This window comes from Cyprinus carpio, chromosome B7 (genome assembly GCF_018340385.1).
Source record: "Cyprinus carpio isolate SPL01 chromosome B7, ASM1834038v1, whole genome shotgun sequence".
In the NCBI taxonomy this organism is placed as follows: domain Eukaryota; kingdom Metazoa; phylum Chordata; class Actinopteri; order Cypriniformes; family Cyprinidae; genus Cyprinus; species Cyprinus carpio.
In genome coordinates this window covers 17,023,929-17,042,080 of record NC_056603.1, presented here as the reverse complement: position 1 = coordinate 17,042,080, position 18,152 = coordinate 17,023,929, and the positions used below count along the sequence as shown (strand labels likewise).

Sequence of the window (18,152 nt, the reverse complement as noted above, 5' to 3'; positions counted from 1 at the left end):
ACACAGATAATATCAAAGACAGAATATTTTACTTTTTTTTTTAAATCATTTTAGCTGTTAGTTACTTTGGCATCATTTGGCACGTAATTGCAAAGAAAGAAAATATTATCAAAGGAAATTACATAGTGCCGTCCTACATAATTATATGGGATGCTGCCGTTATGGGCATGATTGACAGCTGCGGGGTTTGAAACAGCAGGGGTCTGTGAACTCACCTCCATGGCCCATTTAACATGTCATTAGTAAGAAGTGCCTCATTAACACAGACCATTCAAATACTAGCACAGGACTTTTTTTCTTTTTGACTAAAATAAGTCTTAATGGTTTTGTTTTAGAAAATATGTGGCAATAATATACAACTTCAGTATGTCTGATGTGCATTTCACAAACCCAGGAATGTGTGTCAGCTCCAGCTGTTTGACTCTGTTTGTGTGTCTCTAACACAGAACATCTGTCAGAGAACATCTGCAAGTCTCACATGGAGACGTGCCAGTATCTTCGAGAAGAGCTACAGCCCAGCAACTGGCAGACGGTCTTACAGGCCGACCTGGACGCGTACCAAAAGAAGGTGTTTGGTTATGTCTATTTGGCTCTGTGTGTACACCTGATATTAACATCTTGAGTGGTCAGATGAGACAAATCATCTCAATGTCCCAAATTGGTTTCATAACCACCACTGGATTTTACAGCTGGAAGTGACTAAAAGCATTGTATACTATGTATTATGACTAGTGGGGGTTGATAAAGCACAAAAAAAGTTTAAAACAGGACAAGTTTGTACTAATTACTTCAATTGTTTTCCCCACATTTCTCTGTTGTCGTTGTATGTAAATGTATGGACAGAAAGATGGATGGATGCACTTGAATGATCCCTGAGAGGAATAATCAGGTACTGTATGTGTACTAACAGACCCTCTCTCTGCACCATCTAGTCTCAGGAGGACATGTGGCAGCTGTGTGCAGTTAAAGTCACTGAAGCTGTGCAGTATGTGGTTGAGTTTGCCAAGCGCATTGATGGATTCATGGAGCTGTGTCAGAACGATCAGATCGTGCTGCTCAAAGCAGGTACACCTCATATAAACCTCTAAACATATCCAAGTTCACATAACAGCATCAGAGTAGTGACAAACTGTGGCAGAACCACTGAATAATGAGCGTTTTTCTGCTTCTCAGGTTCTTTAGAAGTAGTGTTCGTGAGGATGTGTCGGGCATATAACTCCCAGAACAACACTGTCTTTTTTGACAGCAAATATGCTGGGCCGGAGGTCTTCAAAGCATTGGGTGCGCATTAAGAGCTGGATTCCTCTTTTAAAGGAAATAGCAAATGGAAATGCAAAGCATTAACCGCTGTTTTTTATGTTTTTCTAGGCTGTGATGATCTTATCAGCTCTGTGTTTGAGTTTGCGAAGAGCCTGAACTCTCTACAGCTCAGTGAAGATGAGATCGGCCTGTTTTCAGCATACGTGCTGATGTCTGCAGGTGAGGGAAGAAAAACAAGGCCAATGACAAAGAGATACACTGATAGGAGTTGGAGTCACATCCATTTTGCAGAGGCTTTAATTGTACATTTTCTGAATATCGGGGCTGTCATTAAATCATAATTAAATCAAAATGCCTTTTACATTTCAATTCAGTTCCTAAATTTGAAGTGAAGTAGCAAATTTGATTCAGAATTGCAGTTTGAATTTGAATGTTACATACGTATTTTGTTTTTGTTTTGTTTTTTCAAATTGTATCAAAAAAAATGCTGTTCTTTTTTTTCATGCATGAATCCTACAAAAAATGCAAAAAAAATGAAAAGTAATGACTGCTGACTGCAGGAATAAATTACATTTAAAATATATTAAAATAGAAAAAGAGTCATTTAAAATTATGATAATATTTCACAGTATTACTGCATTTACTGTGTTTTGGATCATATAAAATTATCCCGGTGAGCATTCTTTCAAAGCATTTTAAAAAATCTTACCAACCCCAAACTTTTGTATATTTCATCATATTTCATAACTTCAGTTTTGTGGACCAGGGTGGAAGAACAGTTCATGATCCCACTTTATATTAGGTGGACTTAACTACTATGTACTTGCATTTACATTAATAATTTGATACAATGCACTTATTGTGTACATACATGTTTTTATATTGTACTTACATTTTTTTTAAACCTACATAAATTACATTTGTAACTAATTTGTGTAATTACATTTATAGGTACACTGTAACTATAACTTAAACCTTAAACCTACCCATACCACCAAACATGTCCCTAATCTTACAGAACCCATATCCTGCCTCAATAGCACCAGAAGTGTTTTGCAATACAATATGAACACAATAAGTATAGTAATAGTAATCAAGTAGTAATAGTAGTTAAGGCCACCTAATATAAAGTGGGGTCTGGTTAATTTCTAAGAATGCATTACTTATGTTCCTTGAATTGTAATTTATTAAATTATTCCTTCTCTAATTCCAATTTTTCATCCTTTGGGGTGTGACCAGTTCAATTCTAATTCCAACTCATCCGAATTTTCTGCTGAACACTGTGTGCGTGTGTGTGTAGATCGCTCCTGGCTGCAGGAGAAGACCAGAGTGGAGAAACTCCAGCAGAAGATCAAGATTGCCCTCCAGAACCTCCTGCAGAAGAACCAGAGGGATGAGGGAATTCTCGCAAAGGTATATATACTCATGTTTGCGGTTAACTTTGTAGAAACTAGTTATATTTACTCATCTGATCACTGTTTCCCAAGTCAAATTTCTCTTAAGAACTGCCTTGGAACAACCAATTCTGATGTTCTGCTTGTCCCCCCTCAGCTTGTCTGTAAAGTGTCCACCATTCGGATGTTATGCCGTCGCCATATGGAAAAACTGAGCACATTCAGAGCTCTTTACCCAGATACGGTCCACACGCGCTTCCCTCCACTCTATAAGGAGCTGTTTGGCTCAGACTTTGAGCAGGTTCTGCCTCAGGAGGCCTGATAGAGACTTATGCTAATACTGCACAGATTCAGAAAAAAAGAGATGGAGAGAGAGAGAGAGATAATACTAACATGCTGACAAGAACTCTAAGCTCACTTCAGCCTCAGTTCATGTACACTTCATTCTCACAAAGCACTTCTCAGAGTCCAGCCACACTTTGAACTTGCCCCCATTGGCCATGCACCAGAAGGCTGGCAGTCCTTTATAAAACTTCAGATGCGAGGGGAAAGAAAACTGGTGATGTCTTGTAATGTGCATCAGAGCATTCCTCCACGCCACAGCTTCATCTTTCAGCCTCCTGTTCTGACTGCATGAGATCTCAGCGGAAACGCCCACTGCATTTGACCGCACCAGCATCGCCCTCTACTGGCCATAGACAGTAACGAGGTGTCTGGCTGGGGTAGACGAAGACAGGAAATGAACGTCTAGAGCTGAAATCCCTGTCTTTTTTCTCTGGTGCCACAATGAACAGCCCACGTTGGTGCTAACATCACAGCACTGCCCTTTACTGACCTCTTCCAGCATACACACATTCAGCAGGGACATCATTTGGCGAAACCACTGCCCCAGCTCCAGGAGAAGACAGTGGACGAGGCATGACATGGGACTCAAACTATGAGACCTGAATCACTATCGTACTGAAACTTTTACGATCAAATGGCATGTTCTGAGGCAGTGAGCTCAAATACGTGCATATATTCTTGTTATATGGTTAGTTAAATCATGCAATGTATGATGTGTAGAACCTAACGAAAGGTAGCACTTTGTGTTTTTCCCAGCAATAAACGATTTCAATTTTATTTGTGAAAAGAAAAAAAAAAACCTGAAGGAACATGCTGTTATTTTAGATCGGTAAGATATGAAATACTTGTTTGTGTTTTGTTAAATCTCTGTCTTTTAAAGCCAGCTCGCGTTGTCTAGATGGTGGTGTGACACCCTGTTGTGCCATAGTGATTCTGTGATTAGATTTCTGTCAAAGTGAGCCGAGTGGAGCGATGATTGACCGATCAGGAGCATGTGTTGACATTCCAGGGGATCTAGCAGTTCGTATTAAATGTCATGAGGATTGGAGGCGGTTTTCCTAACTGACCCTTTTTGAGAAACGTCTATACGTTTTTTGCATCTAGTAATGCAGCTCATCAGGGAAGAGGAGAGAATAAAAACGGTCACTTATTTTTTTCTTTCTTTAACTTGCAGCTGTGTACACAGGCTTGTTTTTTAAAAGATGTTGGATCTTTGTGTCAATATTTTTGTGCCCCTTCAACACGCACGTTTGAACCAAATTGAATGCATTTAGCATGCAGCCTACAAACAAGGACAAGCAATAACCTTAGTAAAGATGTTCTGATCTGACATCTCAGTTTAATGTTTTTTGTAAGGGCTGGCACTGCTTTACCTGTAGTATTCTTGTTTGTATCTGTTCCGTGAAAGACAATCCATCAAATATCTGACCTCATAAAAGGGTATTTTGGGACTGCTCAGGGAAACTATTGTTTTATAGTTGAGGAGGAGAGTAAACGTGTCCGTAACTGCAAGGGGACGGCGTTATAGTACAGTCGTTTGAAAAACAATGTTTAAAAAGTAGTGAAATATTATGAAATTGTCCTCTTCGAGAATCAGGGTCAGGTGTGTAAATGAAGAATTATCCAAAATAATACTGAGCAGAAAGCAATAATAATGGCATAATCATGTTTTGAAAACGAAAATTGCATGCAAACGCTTTAAATGCAGAACTTTGTCACATGTTTTTGTTTGGCTTGAAATTGGCTTGGTTTGGCCTCTCCCACGTCCTGATGTCTTTACCCCTTTCCCATTTCTTTAGAGACCTGATTTAGGCCTGTGTATTCTCTGTGAATATCTTTTTAGCGATCCTCAGTTCCACTGTTTGTGCTGGTTCTATCAAACTTTTTGGTTGGCTATTAAAGAAGTATTATGGCACTTAAATGGTTAGCAAATTAATTTCTTACACTCTCATCGATTAAATGCATTGATTTCTGATCTAATCAATGTTCAGTAAGAGTTATAGCTGTTTATTATTATGACATGTGTAATGTGTGGTGTTATCTGTGTGCTAGTCCAGAGGCCTGGAATGTTCTTTCTTTAATTTGCCAATTATTCTTTAAATGTCCATCACTAAGGCAGTATTGTATTTTTCTCTTGCTTTGGTTTTGGGGCATGAGTACTTAATCTTTCTATGTATATGTTAAGACGAGTATTACAGCAACACAGTCCCTTTTAAGGTTGTCATACTTTCACTGACAAATGACCAAATGTTTTGTATGATATACACACCATAATATGCTAATTTGTGAGTAATGCTAATCATTTGAGTGGATCACAGTTTGTACTGAAGAAAAACGTCCTTCTGTTTTGAAGACTTGGGTTTTTCCTCTGTATATTTTTCCATCCTTCATTTTTAACAGATTAACCAGTGGTCTCCTTTTGATTTAATCCACAAAGCACTCTTCAACTAGTTCTCCAGTAGATCTGTAGAAATAGTCCATTTCTTCCTATTTGTTCGATTTGAGGTATTTTGCCTTTGTTTTGTATATACACCTGTACAAAAATGCAAAAGTATTGTTTCTTTGAAATACAGTTTTCATCTAATGTTGTGATTTTTGTATTTAGAGGTTTAACCCCCTAAATTACTTTTATTAAAGACGCATGTCACACATTGACAAATAGTGTGTTGAACGTGCTGATGACAATAAAAAAAATCCCACAGCTTGTGATGAAAATTACAGTTGTCATTTTTTCTATTGCTGTCTGTTCTATGACCAGTTAGTTCATTAATTCTAGGTCAGCTTCAGCAATTTTGATGGCCTTAAATGAGTTATATGAACACAATCTACAGCAATTTAAACTAGAAACAGGTCTTATATGCACAGAAAAAAATTATAATAATTTTGTTCTGTACTGAAGCAACTGTGTCAACTGAAATGGTCTGCTTCCGGTCTATAAGTGTTGTAACACTTTTGAGTAATGATGGTATTTGCTATCAAGGGACTGACCCTTATTTATGTGTATGCGATGAATCACCTCATTATGGAATGTCATTGCTCAGTGCTTGTTGCATGCGTTGCCATGGATGCAAGTCTAGAACACTGAGGAAACACATGATAGCAAGATGGACTTTTACTGTACATGTATTCTGAGCTACTGTAACAGAGTCACTCTCACTTAGCTTTATTTGCATATAGTTAAGTAAGGCACAAAGAACAAAATTGTAACAGATTATAGTAGTGTGTGTGTGTGTGTGTATCTGGTATTCCCGACATTATGGGGACCAAATATCACCACAATGATAGTAATGCCAGTAAATTTTGACCTTGTGGGGGCAGTTTTTTGCTCCCCATAAGAAAAACAGCTTATAAATCATACAGAATTAAGTTTTAGGAAAATCTAAAATGCTGATGTTATGAGGGGTGGATTTAGGGGACAGAAAATACAGTATAAAACCATTACACTTATGGAATGTCCCCATAAAACATGGAAGCCAGTGTGTGTTTGTAGATGTCAGTGTACTATCTACTCTCGCTATAAAACTGCTGCTATGACTAAGTGCACAGTTAGACTTTGGCAGAAACTCTGTTGATTGAGGAATACTTCTCCACCTTTAGCAAACATACGTCCTTTGAATCTCCCAGTACTGCACATAGACCATGTGTGAAGCAGTTTAATACTATATAGATCCAAATGAACATATTGAGCCTGCTAAAGATGTATAAATAGCTGTTTAACTCACTCTTTTGACTATCTGTAATCTGTAATAATTACATCAGAGAAGGACTTGATGGTGGTTTTATCCCCTACATTTTTAATAGCAAGCCAAATGTGTTTACTACTTAATTCTCAATAACGTTATGAATCATTGAGGGGTTTTTTTTTTTTCATTCTAAATGATTGCATAATCAATTAAACTGCATGGTGCATTGTCATTACTGTTATTGTCATGTAGTTGAATATGTTTTCAGAATGTATTAAACATTGAGGAATGTTTAACTAATGGAACATTACCAACAGGTAATGTTAATCAAATGATACATTTTAGAAACCTACTTTAGTTTTAGGATGCATGTTTTTTATATTCCTGGTTATAGTTTAGGTTTAAAGATATAGATTTTTTTTTCTTTTCTTGCTATGCTGCTTTTTTTTTACACCACACATACATGTAATTCATATCCTCTCCGTCAGGAACAGTCGTGGGTAGGGTTACCTCACACCACTATTTCTCAACATTCAACATAATGTCATTTGCGTTCAAACTGACAGTTTTGCCATGTAATTTAAACACATATTGTACATACATACATGCTGAATAACTGAAATTCATGCACATGCCTGCAGCTGTGATGTCAGAAATTAGGAAAACTATTTATGGATGTATGTATCAAATTTGTGAAATCACAGTTGCCAAATCCTCAAGTCATTAATAATGACACAGACTACATATTTTAAAATGAATGAGTCAATTTACCTGAAGAGATTTACATGTGGACAATTTGGGAAATTTCTCCCGTTTCACATTTTCTTAGTTTTCATTTTCATTGTATGTAACAACATTTCCAAAATGCGACCAGAAATATGATTTTTTTTTTTTTTATGAAACTAAAAAAGATATTTTTGATGGTAGTTGTCATTTATACGTTTCCTTTAAAAATGTACAGTACAGTTTGTAAGGAATGTGTAGCCCAGTAAATGAATAACTAATAAGAAACGTTTGGGTCTTCATCTTGAGTGGGTGTAGGTGTGGGTTGATAGGTGGAGACGGTGAGTCATTGGCTGACTGCATTTAAAAGGTAATCCCATACACAGAGATACAACTGGAACTCCACCGCTACACCTTCACTCTCCACAGCATCTCAGGTAAGACTCTGGTCCTCTGTGGTGATTCGCCATTGATTAGACTGAAAAACATGAACTGCAACTCTCGACAGGACTGCTGTAGTATAAACCAAAAGACTAGCATTATCACATTTTTATTGCGGATTGTACTGCTTCAGTTTTCTAGTCCTGTTTAATCTGCAGAAAGAGCTGTATTGGTCTTGCTGTGTGTGTGTGTGTGTGTGTGTGTGTGTGTGTGTGTGTGTGTGTGTGTGTGTGTGTGTGTGTGTGTGTGTGTGTGTGTGTGTGTGTGTGTGTGTGTGTGTGTGTGTGTGTGTGTGTGTGTGTGTGTGTGTGTGATGGTCAGAGATTTAGTTGTCTGTGGAATGTGTACAGGGTGTGTGTCTGGGTGTGCCTGAACAAAGTTCCAGCAAACCCTCCACAGCTCATCTCGTAATGTATAGTACAGAGTACAAATGATTTCCTGTTAGTACTGTAGGGGAAGTTTAACCGCTGTAGTGTTGCTAAGGGACAACAGCACAACAAAAAGCTTTTCAGTCTTTTTTTAATAATACCATGAGAAATAGCTTTCTCTGTGACCCCTTTAAGGGCAGTAAAATGGTTATTGACTTGCATTATTGCTTGTGATGAAACTGAACTGGGCCTTTATCTACACAGTCCTACTAATCACTGTATCTATGACAACAATCACTTAGACCTTTGAAAGGAAGGGTGAGGTTGTATTTAACAGTGGCTTTAAGCACAGATTGTATCTCCTGTTTCATCTACTCATTGTTCAACTTGGATGATTGCATGTGTTCTCTGTCCTCTGCAGGAAAATGGCTTTAGTGTCTGAGATTTTGACAAAACTTACATTGAGTTATGGAGGGGTAAGTCATTACAGTTGTAACATAAAATGTAGTATTATCACAAATTCAACAAAACAAAATACACTTCTTTGTACATTAAAGTGGCTATTAAGATTGTTTGTATGTTTTTTTTATTATTCTATCCATAATATTTTATATATTATATATTATATTTCTATATCTAAATTTTCTTGATGTATTTTCAGGAGAGAGAACCTAAATGCCCTACAGTGGTCCCAGTTTATGATTTTAACCCAGAGGAGGATGCGGCCAAAATAGAGACAGCCATCAAAACCAAAGGTAAAGGATGGTGCAATAAACATTTGCATTGGAATCTGTAGATTTGATTTTGCACCACAGATTATATTTCTAGTGGAACACAAAAAAGAGTCCCCAGTGGCATTTCATAACTGTTTCACTGAAATATTTGTTTCAGTGCCTTTTACAGTGCCTATATTTGCTTAACTACCTTAAACAGGATGTGTGGTGTCTTAAGACTCTTAATCATACCTGCACATACAATTGTCAATTTGTATATTGTTATTCCTTACCTACTTATTTGTATTTTTATATTTTTTATTATGTGTTTTTTGTTCTGTCACTGTCATTCTGTTGCACTGCAGAAGCTTCTGTCACGAAAACAAATTCCTTGTCAATTTCCATTTTTCAGGCCTGCATGGAAATTCTACTTTTTACACTTAATCAAGGTAGAATGGTTGGTGAGCCCTTCTCTGTTGAAATCGAACTGTCAATAATTAGTGGTAACTGCCAAATATGAGTCAGTGTCTTGTAAGTATTTGGGCAGAATCTTAAAATATATGTATGATTTTAATTCAATAGAGGCTAAATAAAATGTGTTTGTGTTAAACTGCCTGGTTAGATAAGCACTATGATGCTGTAGTACTCTGCTCATTAATGAATAGCAGGGCTAAGTGTGTGAATGAGTTTGATTGCACATATGTATGCCAGTAGTGTCAGTGTCTCTTATTAGCTGAGGACTATTTAATGATTTTATACTAGGAAATAAAAAGGTGCAATTAGTCCTTATCTTAATGATGCTCTATGGCTTTCTTTCTTTAATCCCTATCATTTATTCTCTCAGGTGTTGATGAGCAGACGATCATTGACATTCTGACAAAACGCAGTTGCTCACAAAGGAGCGAAATTGCGTTTGAGTATGAAAAACGGGCAAAGAAGGTAAACACCATAATTAAAAAACTGATTAGCTTACCTTTATAAAGTACACTGATATATATAGCTATAAAAAATATCGCGTTTCAAAGTTCTAAACAACCTGACACTATTTGTGTTGTAGGATTTGGTAAGTGCCCTGAAGGGGGCGCTCTCAGGCTCTTTGGAGCATTTGATTCTAGGGTTGATGAAGAGTACAGCACAATATGACGCTTCTGAACTGAAATCATCAATGAAGGTATGTTTACATAGATCTGTAATTGTTTATGGACGCTGCTTGTTTACTGCACTTTTCTGCCGTAGTATCAAAATCAAACTCATTCTCCATATTTAATAATAATTTCTGAATAATGTATGAATAGCATGAATAAAATAACCTACACTACTGATCAAAAGTTTGTTCTCTTATGATCACCAATTCTGCATTTATTTGAACAAAATACAGTAAAAACTGTAATATTATGAAATGAAAGATCAGCATTTATTTGAAATGAAAATAATTTAATTCATCCTGAATAAAGGATGAATAAAAGCATAATTATGTTTTTTCAAAACAACACAAAACAAAAGTCTTACTGACCCCAGACTTTTGGACAGTAGTGTATTCAAATATTACTGTATTCATGTGACAGTTATTGTTTTTTGCAGGGTCTGGGCACTGATGAGGAGAGTCTTACTGAAATTGTCTGCTCCCGCAACAATGAAGAGCTCAAGGAAATCAAAAAGGTTTACCGAGAGAGTGAGTGATGCTGGCCCTTAAAAAGGCATAAAAAGCACACATATGTTAGTATTCATGTCCCTTTCTTATTTTTCTTGCAGTGTTTAAGAAGGAGTTGGAGAAAGATGTTTCTGGAGACACATCTGGTGATGTCGCTAAGCTGCTCGTGGCCCTTGTACAGGTAACTTAATAGATTACTATAACAGTTATTTGTGGTAATTATGATCAGATTCCACTTTGTTGCACAATGTGCAACAGGTCATTTCTTAACCACCAATATAGTTTGCAAACTGCAGATTCTGCATTGCTGTACAGTACTCACACTTTTTTGATTCATGTTCACAGGCCAAAAGAGATGAGCCGAGCAACGTGGTGGACTACGAGAAGATCGACAATGATGCAAGAGTGAGTAGAGCCCTTTAACCTGAGGAAATTCAAGTGATTCACAGTCATAGTGACAGTGTATTTGTTCAGCATGATTAAAATAATATTATGATCGTAAACCATTGTGCATTCAAATTACCCATGTTAAGAATGCTGGAACAACAAAAAGTTGCTTTTTGTAATCTTTTGTCAATTATAAAAATATTTAGGCTCTTTATGATGCTGGAGTGAAGAGAAAAGGAACTGATGTGACCACCTGGATTTCAATCTTCTCTGAGAGAAGTGTCCCACACTTGCAGAAAGGTGACACCTGAACAGAGCTGTATCTGAAGTCAGTTTCCATTATTATTTGTGCAACAACATAACCAGCACCTCTTTTTCTCAGTGTTTGAAAGGTACAAGAGATACAGCCCATATGACATTAAGGAGAGCATTCGAAAGGAGGTGAAGGGAGATCTGGAAAAATCCTTCCTCACACTAGGTATCTATCAGCTGTCGGTTCTTCACTTAAGCTGTCAGAACACTTGGATATAGAGATGTATGGCAGTTTTGATGATGGTTGTGCCTGTCTGCTCAATTACTCTTTCACACTCTCGCGCTTTCCTTGGGAATCCCTTCTTCATTTCTTATTAACATAATCACAAGCTGTTTGGTGAGGAACATTTCGTGGAAAGCCCTGTGGAAATGCATGTGGCAAGAACCCAGAGCAGAACTGAAGAGAGACTCCTATCAAAGTCTGAAAAACAGAACATGTAACCATGTCCTAAAATGTATCTCTGTCTTTCTACAGTTGAGTGCTTGGAGAACAAGCATCTGTATTTTGCCAGCAGACTCAGTGATGCTATGAAGGTGAATATCTAATTTTGACTGTGTGACATTTGACATGTAAAGAGGTGGCCTTGGCTGATTTTGAGTTGTGTTGATCAGTTGTTTCTTCTATGGAAAAAGTGTGTCTATAATGAACATTTTGATTTTGATGTTTGCAGAGTAAAAGTGTTAAAGAGAAAGTCATAACCCGCATCATCGTCTCCCGCTGTGAAGTTGATCTCATGAAGGTCCGTTCAGAGTTTAAGAAGAATTTTGGAAAATCTCTGTACCAGACAATTTTTGTAAGTTTCCATTTGTCTCTTTTCTTTCTTATTTGTTCCGTTATTTACCTCTCTCTTCTCTTCTTTCTGCTCTTAGCATACCAACAATAAAAAATCTCGTTTTCTATTTCTCCTCAGGAGCACACCAAGGGTGACTACCAGAGAGCTCTACTGAACCTCTGTGGAGGAGATGACTAAACATCTGTAATCTTCTGCTGCTCATGTCCAGCAGTGAAGACTTTCTGAAACGATTAGTTAAAAACAGTATTATTATAAGCATGCTTTGTGTTTTCTTATGTTTGATTATTGTGTACTATTACTTAAACTGAACACATTTCACTCAAAGGAATACAGAATGAAGAATTTTAAAAATAAGATTTTTTTTAATTGTTGTTGATGTTAATAAAACACTTCTAAGTACTTGTGGTTTTAAAAATGTGATGTGGGTACGATTTGTCAGAACAAATTATTTGAGAACTCCTTCACCACTAGAGGTCACTACAGTCATTCCTGTCGTTCCAAAAAATGTTTATTTTACACACACACACCTATATATATTCATTTTTATGAACCATCCTCCTATGATACACTTAATTATGCGTTATTCAACATTTTATGTTTTCCATTTGCTCATTCTCAGTCTCAAATAACAACAGAGGTGGGGATCTACTAGCTTGACTTTTTTTTATCTTGTAGTGATACAATGCAGGTTATCTTTGTAACACAGAATCCAAATGCACGCTTTCATGAGAATTGTGGCATTACAATGTGAGAGGTCAGGCTTTTAGCTTCCATGGGCAGCACATCCTCAGATATATGCTTCATATCTAAACAAGTAGCCTTTGAGAAAGGGGGTGCTTACAGTATGTCAACCAGACTGAGGATGGTTTATTTAATTCAAACAGTGAGAATATTGCTGAAGTATTCACATCAAACATGTTGAGCATTTACAGTTCTAATAACATCTATTTTTTCAGATGTAGCCAGGGAGTCATATTCTTGTTATGATTAGAAAACCAAGTAAAAACCAGACCAGGTATTAAGAAATAAGCAATTTTATCTAGTGACACGGACCGTGTCCATAGTGTCATTGTGTTGCCTGCCAATGACGTCACACACCCTTGATTTCCGTTCTTGTTTTGTTTTTTGGAAAACATGGAAACACCAAAGACGTTTTAATATGTCGTGTGTTTTACTAGACCGGTGACGACCGCATAGTAGCATTATAACATAACTTTCAAATCTATCTAGTATGATAAAACAGCTCTGACTTGAATGAGGTAACTGGATTAGCAATTCCAAAAACACAGGATCATCAAACAGTTACAGTAAGTGGTCTGTAGTATCTATAAACCAGTGGCTAAGTGTGTGTTCTATTCATAGAGTTGGTGACGAGGTCTGATGAGTGTCAGGGAAGATGATGGGAAATACAAAGTTAAACAAGGAAATTCTGACTCTGATGTCTGAACAGTATTGACTACCCACTGGTTTTATTTAAACATTGTACATTGGTATAATGTATTTAACTTTTGAACAGTTGTAAAAAGAAACCCATAACATTTAGAAGTGGTGTTAGATATTAACTAGCAGAAGCTCTAAAAATGGATAATCTGATAGGTTGTTCTTTTAGTTACAATCACCTATCACAAATGCATTCATAGATAACAGACCAATATAAATGATATATATATAGTAAAGAAATTTATTTGCACAAATAATTGTGTATGATACATTTAAGTATTAATCAGTGTAGAAAAACTTGGAAAGAAGGGAAGGAAGCTGGCGATTTTACACTGATCAGGGTGTCAGCGATAAAACAGCAGCACAGCTGCTTCAGTTATCTCTCTGGAAGCACTCCATCCTGCATTAGTACCATAGCCATCCCAGTCGAAACTCGCAAAGTCCCCACACTGTCTAGGAGCTGCCTCAGGAAAGTGTCCACCTCCACCAACACAGAACTGCAACAATATGAGTGCATTACTAACAACAAAACACACCTATGCACTTGATTTATTACCATTGTTCATGTATTACTATCAATGCATTATGTTGTGATTAACAGCATGTCACAAATGCTGTCCAAAGACACTGATTTAAATAATCCAGAATATTCTTTTAACTCACATGTTCAGTGTTACAGCCGGTTGGTTTGACACCTGAACAAAGAGCCAAAGCTGCCCTTTCAGTATTAAAGACTCTGAATGTGATGAATCCAGGCTCAAAATTTGCTGGAAAGTGCACAGAATATATCACAGATGATGATAGGTTCATGCACACATGACATGGCTATAATTGTACACCATCACTGAATAAAACAGATTTTCTGACTGTCAATAGACCTTAGTGAGGTTAGATGGCATATTGAATTTAACGGGTAACGCCAATGAAAATGAGGCTGTGAGGGAAGGATTTAAATTCTTAACAATGCTCCTACATCACAATTCACAATTTTCGTATTGTCTACCAAAAGTTTTTTTTTTTTTTTTTTCTGGAAAGAAGTTTTGTCAGCTGAACTGGGGAATTGTTGTAAAACAACAGTGCAATGCATTGAATTCATTGCACTTCTATCCTTCACAGCCTTGTTTTTGTTCCTGTCAAAATTAAATATGGTTCTACCCTGACTATAAGGTCTATTGATGCAGCCACTTTCTTATATTTGAAAAATATTGCCATACTTCTTGAATTGGGACCATACAGATTTCTGTTGAAATCCAAGTTTCCAGTGTCATACACTATTGGAACAGCAGGTCCATTATCAGTGATGCAGGCCCCTATTCCAAACTTCACAGGGAATTTCTGGGAAAATTAATAGTCATTCAGTGAATGAAAAATTCATTGTTTTAGTAATTTCACAAAACAGTTGTCTTCAACTATATTTTTGTGAATGTTTCAAACTCAAAACTGGTGTCAAAGTTTTTCAGACCTTGAATAAATTGAAAAGGTTTCCTCCATAGAGGTTTAAGAAGTGATTTTCAGTGTGGTATCGCAGGAGGGAGGTAGCAGACCACAGTTCCAAATTATTATTATTAGGAACATGCCACACAGACACATCTTTTGCTGCAATGTCATAGTATCCAGGATTCTGTGACATAAAGGAAACAAACTGTCATTTCAAATTCCTCATAAACATCTTTTGATTGTCTGTCTAGCATCTTTGTGTCCTTTATGTTGCTCATATTTAACAAGGGTTGTAAAACCATAAATGTACTAAAAATACCTTATAGTCATCACTTGTAGAGGCTTCTGCTGTTCCGAATGTGACTGTGTTTGCCCATGTCCCAACACCATCAGGCCGATTTGGGTCACTGCCCTGTTGACTAGACCAGCGATCGCCAACAGTACACTTTCCATTCATGTAGTTTTCATGAACACTGGCCACCAGCGTCCAGCCGCCGCCCGCAGTGGTCATATCACAAAACGTCTGATAAAGGACTCCTCTTGATGAGTTCAGATAGTATAGACCATCTGCATGAAAAGCATTCCTGAGTCACTTAACCACAGTTGTTGCTTAAGATAAAATATTAACATAAAATAAGCATACCATCATAAACCTGATACTTTTCATGCAGTACCTTGCAGCTTCGAGCAGCATATTTAATTCTGCCCTGAAGTATTGCATCCTCAAGATTGGCCTTGGTATCACCAGTTTTGATATATGGCACTTCTTGTTGATCCACTAAAATGTGAGACATTAAGATTTATATCACAGACAACCTCTGCAATTATTACAAATGACTGGAGGTCAACAGGTAATACTAATCCCATGCGAATAGGGCTTTTGGCTCAACTAGGCCTACAGGTCCTTCTCAAAAGATTAGCATATTGTGAAAAAGTTCATTATTTTCCATAATGTAATGATAAAAATTAAACTTTCATATAGTTTAGATTCATTGCACACCAACTGAAATATTTCAGGTCTTTTATTGTTTTAATACTGATGATTTTGGCATACAGCTCATGAAAACCCCAAATTCCTATCTCAAAAAATTTGCATATTTCATTCGACCAATAAAAGAAAAGTGTTTTTAATACAAAAAAAGTCAACCTTCAAATAATTATGTTCAGTTATGCACTCAATACTTGGTATAGGCCTAAGTAGCATAGCCTATATCCCTGAGCTTTATTCTCTGACTCACCCAGAAGACAGAAGCCTCGACAGTGATCGCAAACTCAGAAGAGAGAAGACAAGAAACAAACGTAAGAGTTCTTGCACCATACAAATGGAATTTTAAAATGTATGTAGTAAAAAAAGCATAATAATGTTAATAATTGGAATCTTTTCTGGGAGCGTCCTAGGCTTTTTCGCGCTGATGGCCTGCACCCAAGCAGAGTCGGAGCAGAACTCCTGTCGGACAACATCTCCAGGACTCTACGCTCCATTTGACTAGTAAGCCAATTCTCAAATAACTGCTATGATGGCTTTTTGTCCTACCCGCTTAAATGTTAGAAGTAGTTGCGCTGTCCAATCTATTAAGACTGTGTCTGTTCCCCGAATAGTGAGGTCAAAATATAAATTTAATGTAGGATCTAGAAAAAATCTTATCGTGATTAAACCAGAAAAACATAAAATAAATGAACAAAAAAAATTTTTAAAGTTTTGGGCTCATAAACATTAGATCACTCACAACCAAAGCAGTTATTGTAAATGAAATGATCACAGATAATAGATTTGATGTACTCTGCTTGACTGAAACCTGGCTCAAACCAAATGACTATATTGGTCTAAATGAGTCTACTCCACCAAACTACTGTTAAAAACATGAGCCCCGTCAGACTGGTCGTGGGGGAGGTGTTGCAACAATATACAGTGATATTCTCAATGTTACCCAGAAAACAGGATACAGGTTTAAATAATTTGAAATACTTATGCTTAATGTTACACTGTCAGATATGCAAAAGAAATCTATCGTATCTCTTTCTCTGGCTACTGTGTATAGACCACCAGGGCCATATACAGAATTCCTAAAAGAATTTGGAGATTTCCTCTCAGACCTGTTGGTTTACCCGCTGATAAAGCGCTCATTTTCGGAGATTTTTACATTCATATTGATAATACAAATGATGCATTAGGACTTGCGTTTACTAACTTATTAAACTGTTTTGGAGTAAAGCAAAATGTCACTGGGCCCACTCATCGTTTTAATCATACGCTAGATTTAATTATATCGCATGGAATCGATCTTACTGACATAGATATCGTACCTCAAAGTGATGATGTTTACTGACCATTTCCTTGTATCGTGCATTTTGCGTATTGATGACAATAACTATATAGCTTCGCGTTATCATCCGGGCAGAACTATTGGTCCAGCCACCAAAGACAGATTTGCAAATAACCTGCCTGATTTATCTCAACTGCTCTGTGTACCCATAAATACACATGAACTAGACAAAATGACTAGCAACATGGGCACTATCTTCTCTAATACATTAGAAGCTGTTGCCCCCATCAAATTGAAAAAGGTTAGAGAAAAACAACTGTGCCACGGTACAACAGTAATACCCACTCTCTCAAGAAAGAAACTCGTAGTCTTGAGCGCAAATGGAGAAAAACTAACTTGGAAGTTTTTAGAATTGCGTGGAAAAACAGTATGTCCAGCTATAGACAGGCTCTAAAAACTGCCAGGGCCGAGCATATCCACAAACTCATAGAAAACAACCAAAACAATCCAAGGTTTTTATTTAGCACAGTGGCTAGATTAACAAATAACCAGACGCCACCCGATCTAAATATTCCCTCACAGTTAAATAGTAATGACTTTATGAATTTCTTCACTGATAAAATAGATAACATCAGAAATACAATAACAAATGTAGATTCCACAGCATCTAATACTTTAGTTTTATCCATCGCACCCAAAGATAAACTGCAGTGCTTTACAACTATAGGACAGGAAGAGCTAAATAAACTTATCACTGCATCTAAACCAACAACATGTTTATTAGATCTTGTACCCACTAAATTACTGAAAGAGTTGCTACCTGTAGCAGAAAAAATGCTTCTCAATATTATTAAATCGTCGTTATCTTTAGGTCACGTCCCAAAACCATTCAAGCTGGCAGTTATTAAGCCTCTTATTAAGAAACCACAACTAGATCCTA

General features: G+C 36.9%; 3 protein-coding genes across 5 annotated transcripts in view; 2 read left to right on the top strand and 1 right to left on the bottom strand.

Moving 5' to 3' along the window:
* The window catches only part of LOC109088853 (nuclear receptor ROR-alpha B), a 37,023-nt gene extending 31,309 nt beyond the window's left edge, over positions 1–5,714 (top strand). For all 3 annotated transcript variants that reach the window (XM_042727585.1, XM_042727584.1, XM_042727586.1), the window contains 6 exons: positions 447–568; positions 933–1,065; positions 1,174–1,281; positions 1,369–1,479; positions 2,561–2,673; positions 2,812–5,714. In XM_042727585.1, the coding sequence (XP_042583519.1) occupies positions 447–568; positions 933–1,065; positions 1,174–1,281; positions 1,369–1,479; positions 2,561–2,673; positions 2,812–2,976 (752 nt within the window). In that variant the 3' untranslated portion in view covers positions 2,977–5,714. The remainder of the gene's footprint in view (positions 1–446; positions 569–932; positions 1,066–1,173; positions 1,282–1,368; positions 1,480–2,560; positions 2,674–2,811) is intronic.
* Positions 5,715–7,736: 2,022 nt separating this feature from the next.
* Positions 7,737–12,470, top strand: LOC109088845 (annexin A2-like). The gene is made up of 13 exons (XM_042727583.1): positions 7,737–7,842; positions 8,636–8,690; positions 8,876–8,969; positions 9,772–9,866; positions 9,985–10,098; positions 10,509–10,599; positions 10,680–10,759; positions 10,924–10,983; positions 11,172–11,265; positions 11,348–11,443; positions 11,753–11,811; positions 11,949–12,071; positions 12,189–12,470. The coding sequence occupies exons 2-13, from the start codon at positions 8,640–8,642 to the stop codon at positions 12,246–12,248; spliced, it is 1,017 nt and encodes a 338-aa protein (XP_042583517.1). The 5' UTR covers positions 7,737–7,842; positions 8,636–8,639; the 3' UTR covers positions 12,249–12,470.
* Positions 12,471–13,514: 1,044 nt separating this feature from the next.
* On the bottom strand, positions 13,515–15,742 carry LOC109088835 (intelectin-like). The gene is made up of 6 exons (XM_019102963.2): positions 15,592–15,742; positions 15,268–15,515; positions 14,974–15,132; positions 14,726–14,846; positions 14,175–14,278; positions 13,515–14,008 (listed from the first exon to the last, which is right to left on the bottom strand). The coding sequence occupies exons 1-6, from the start codon at positions 15,740–15,742 to the stop codon at positions 13,856–13,858; spliced, it is 936 nt and encodes a 311-aa protein (XP_018958508.2). The 3' UTR covers positions 13,515–13,855.
* Positions 15,743–18,152: the final 2,410 nt, after the last annotated feature.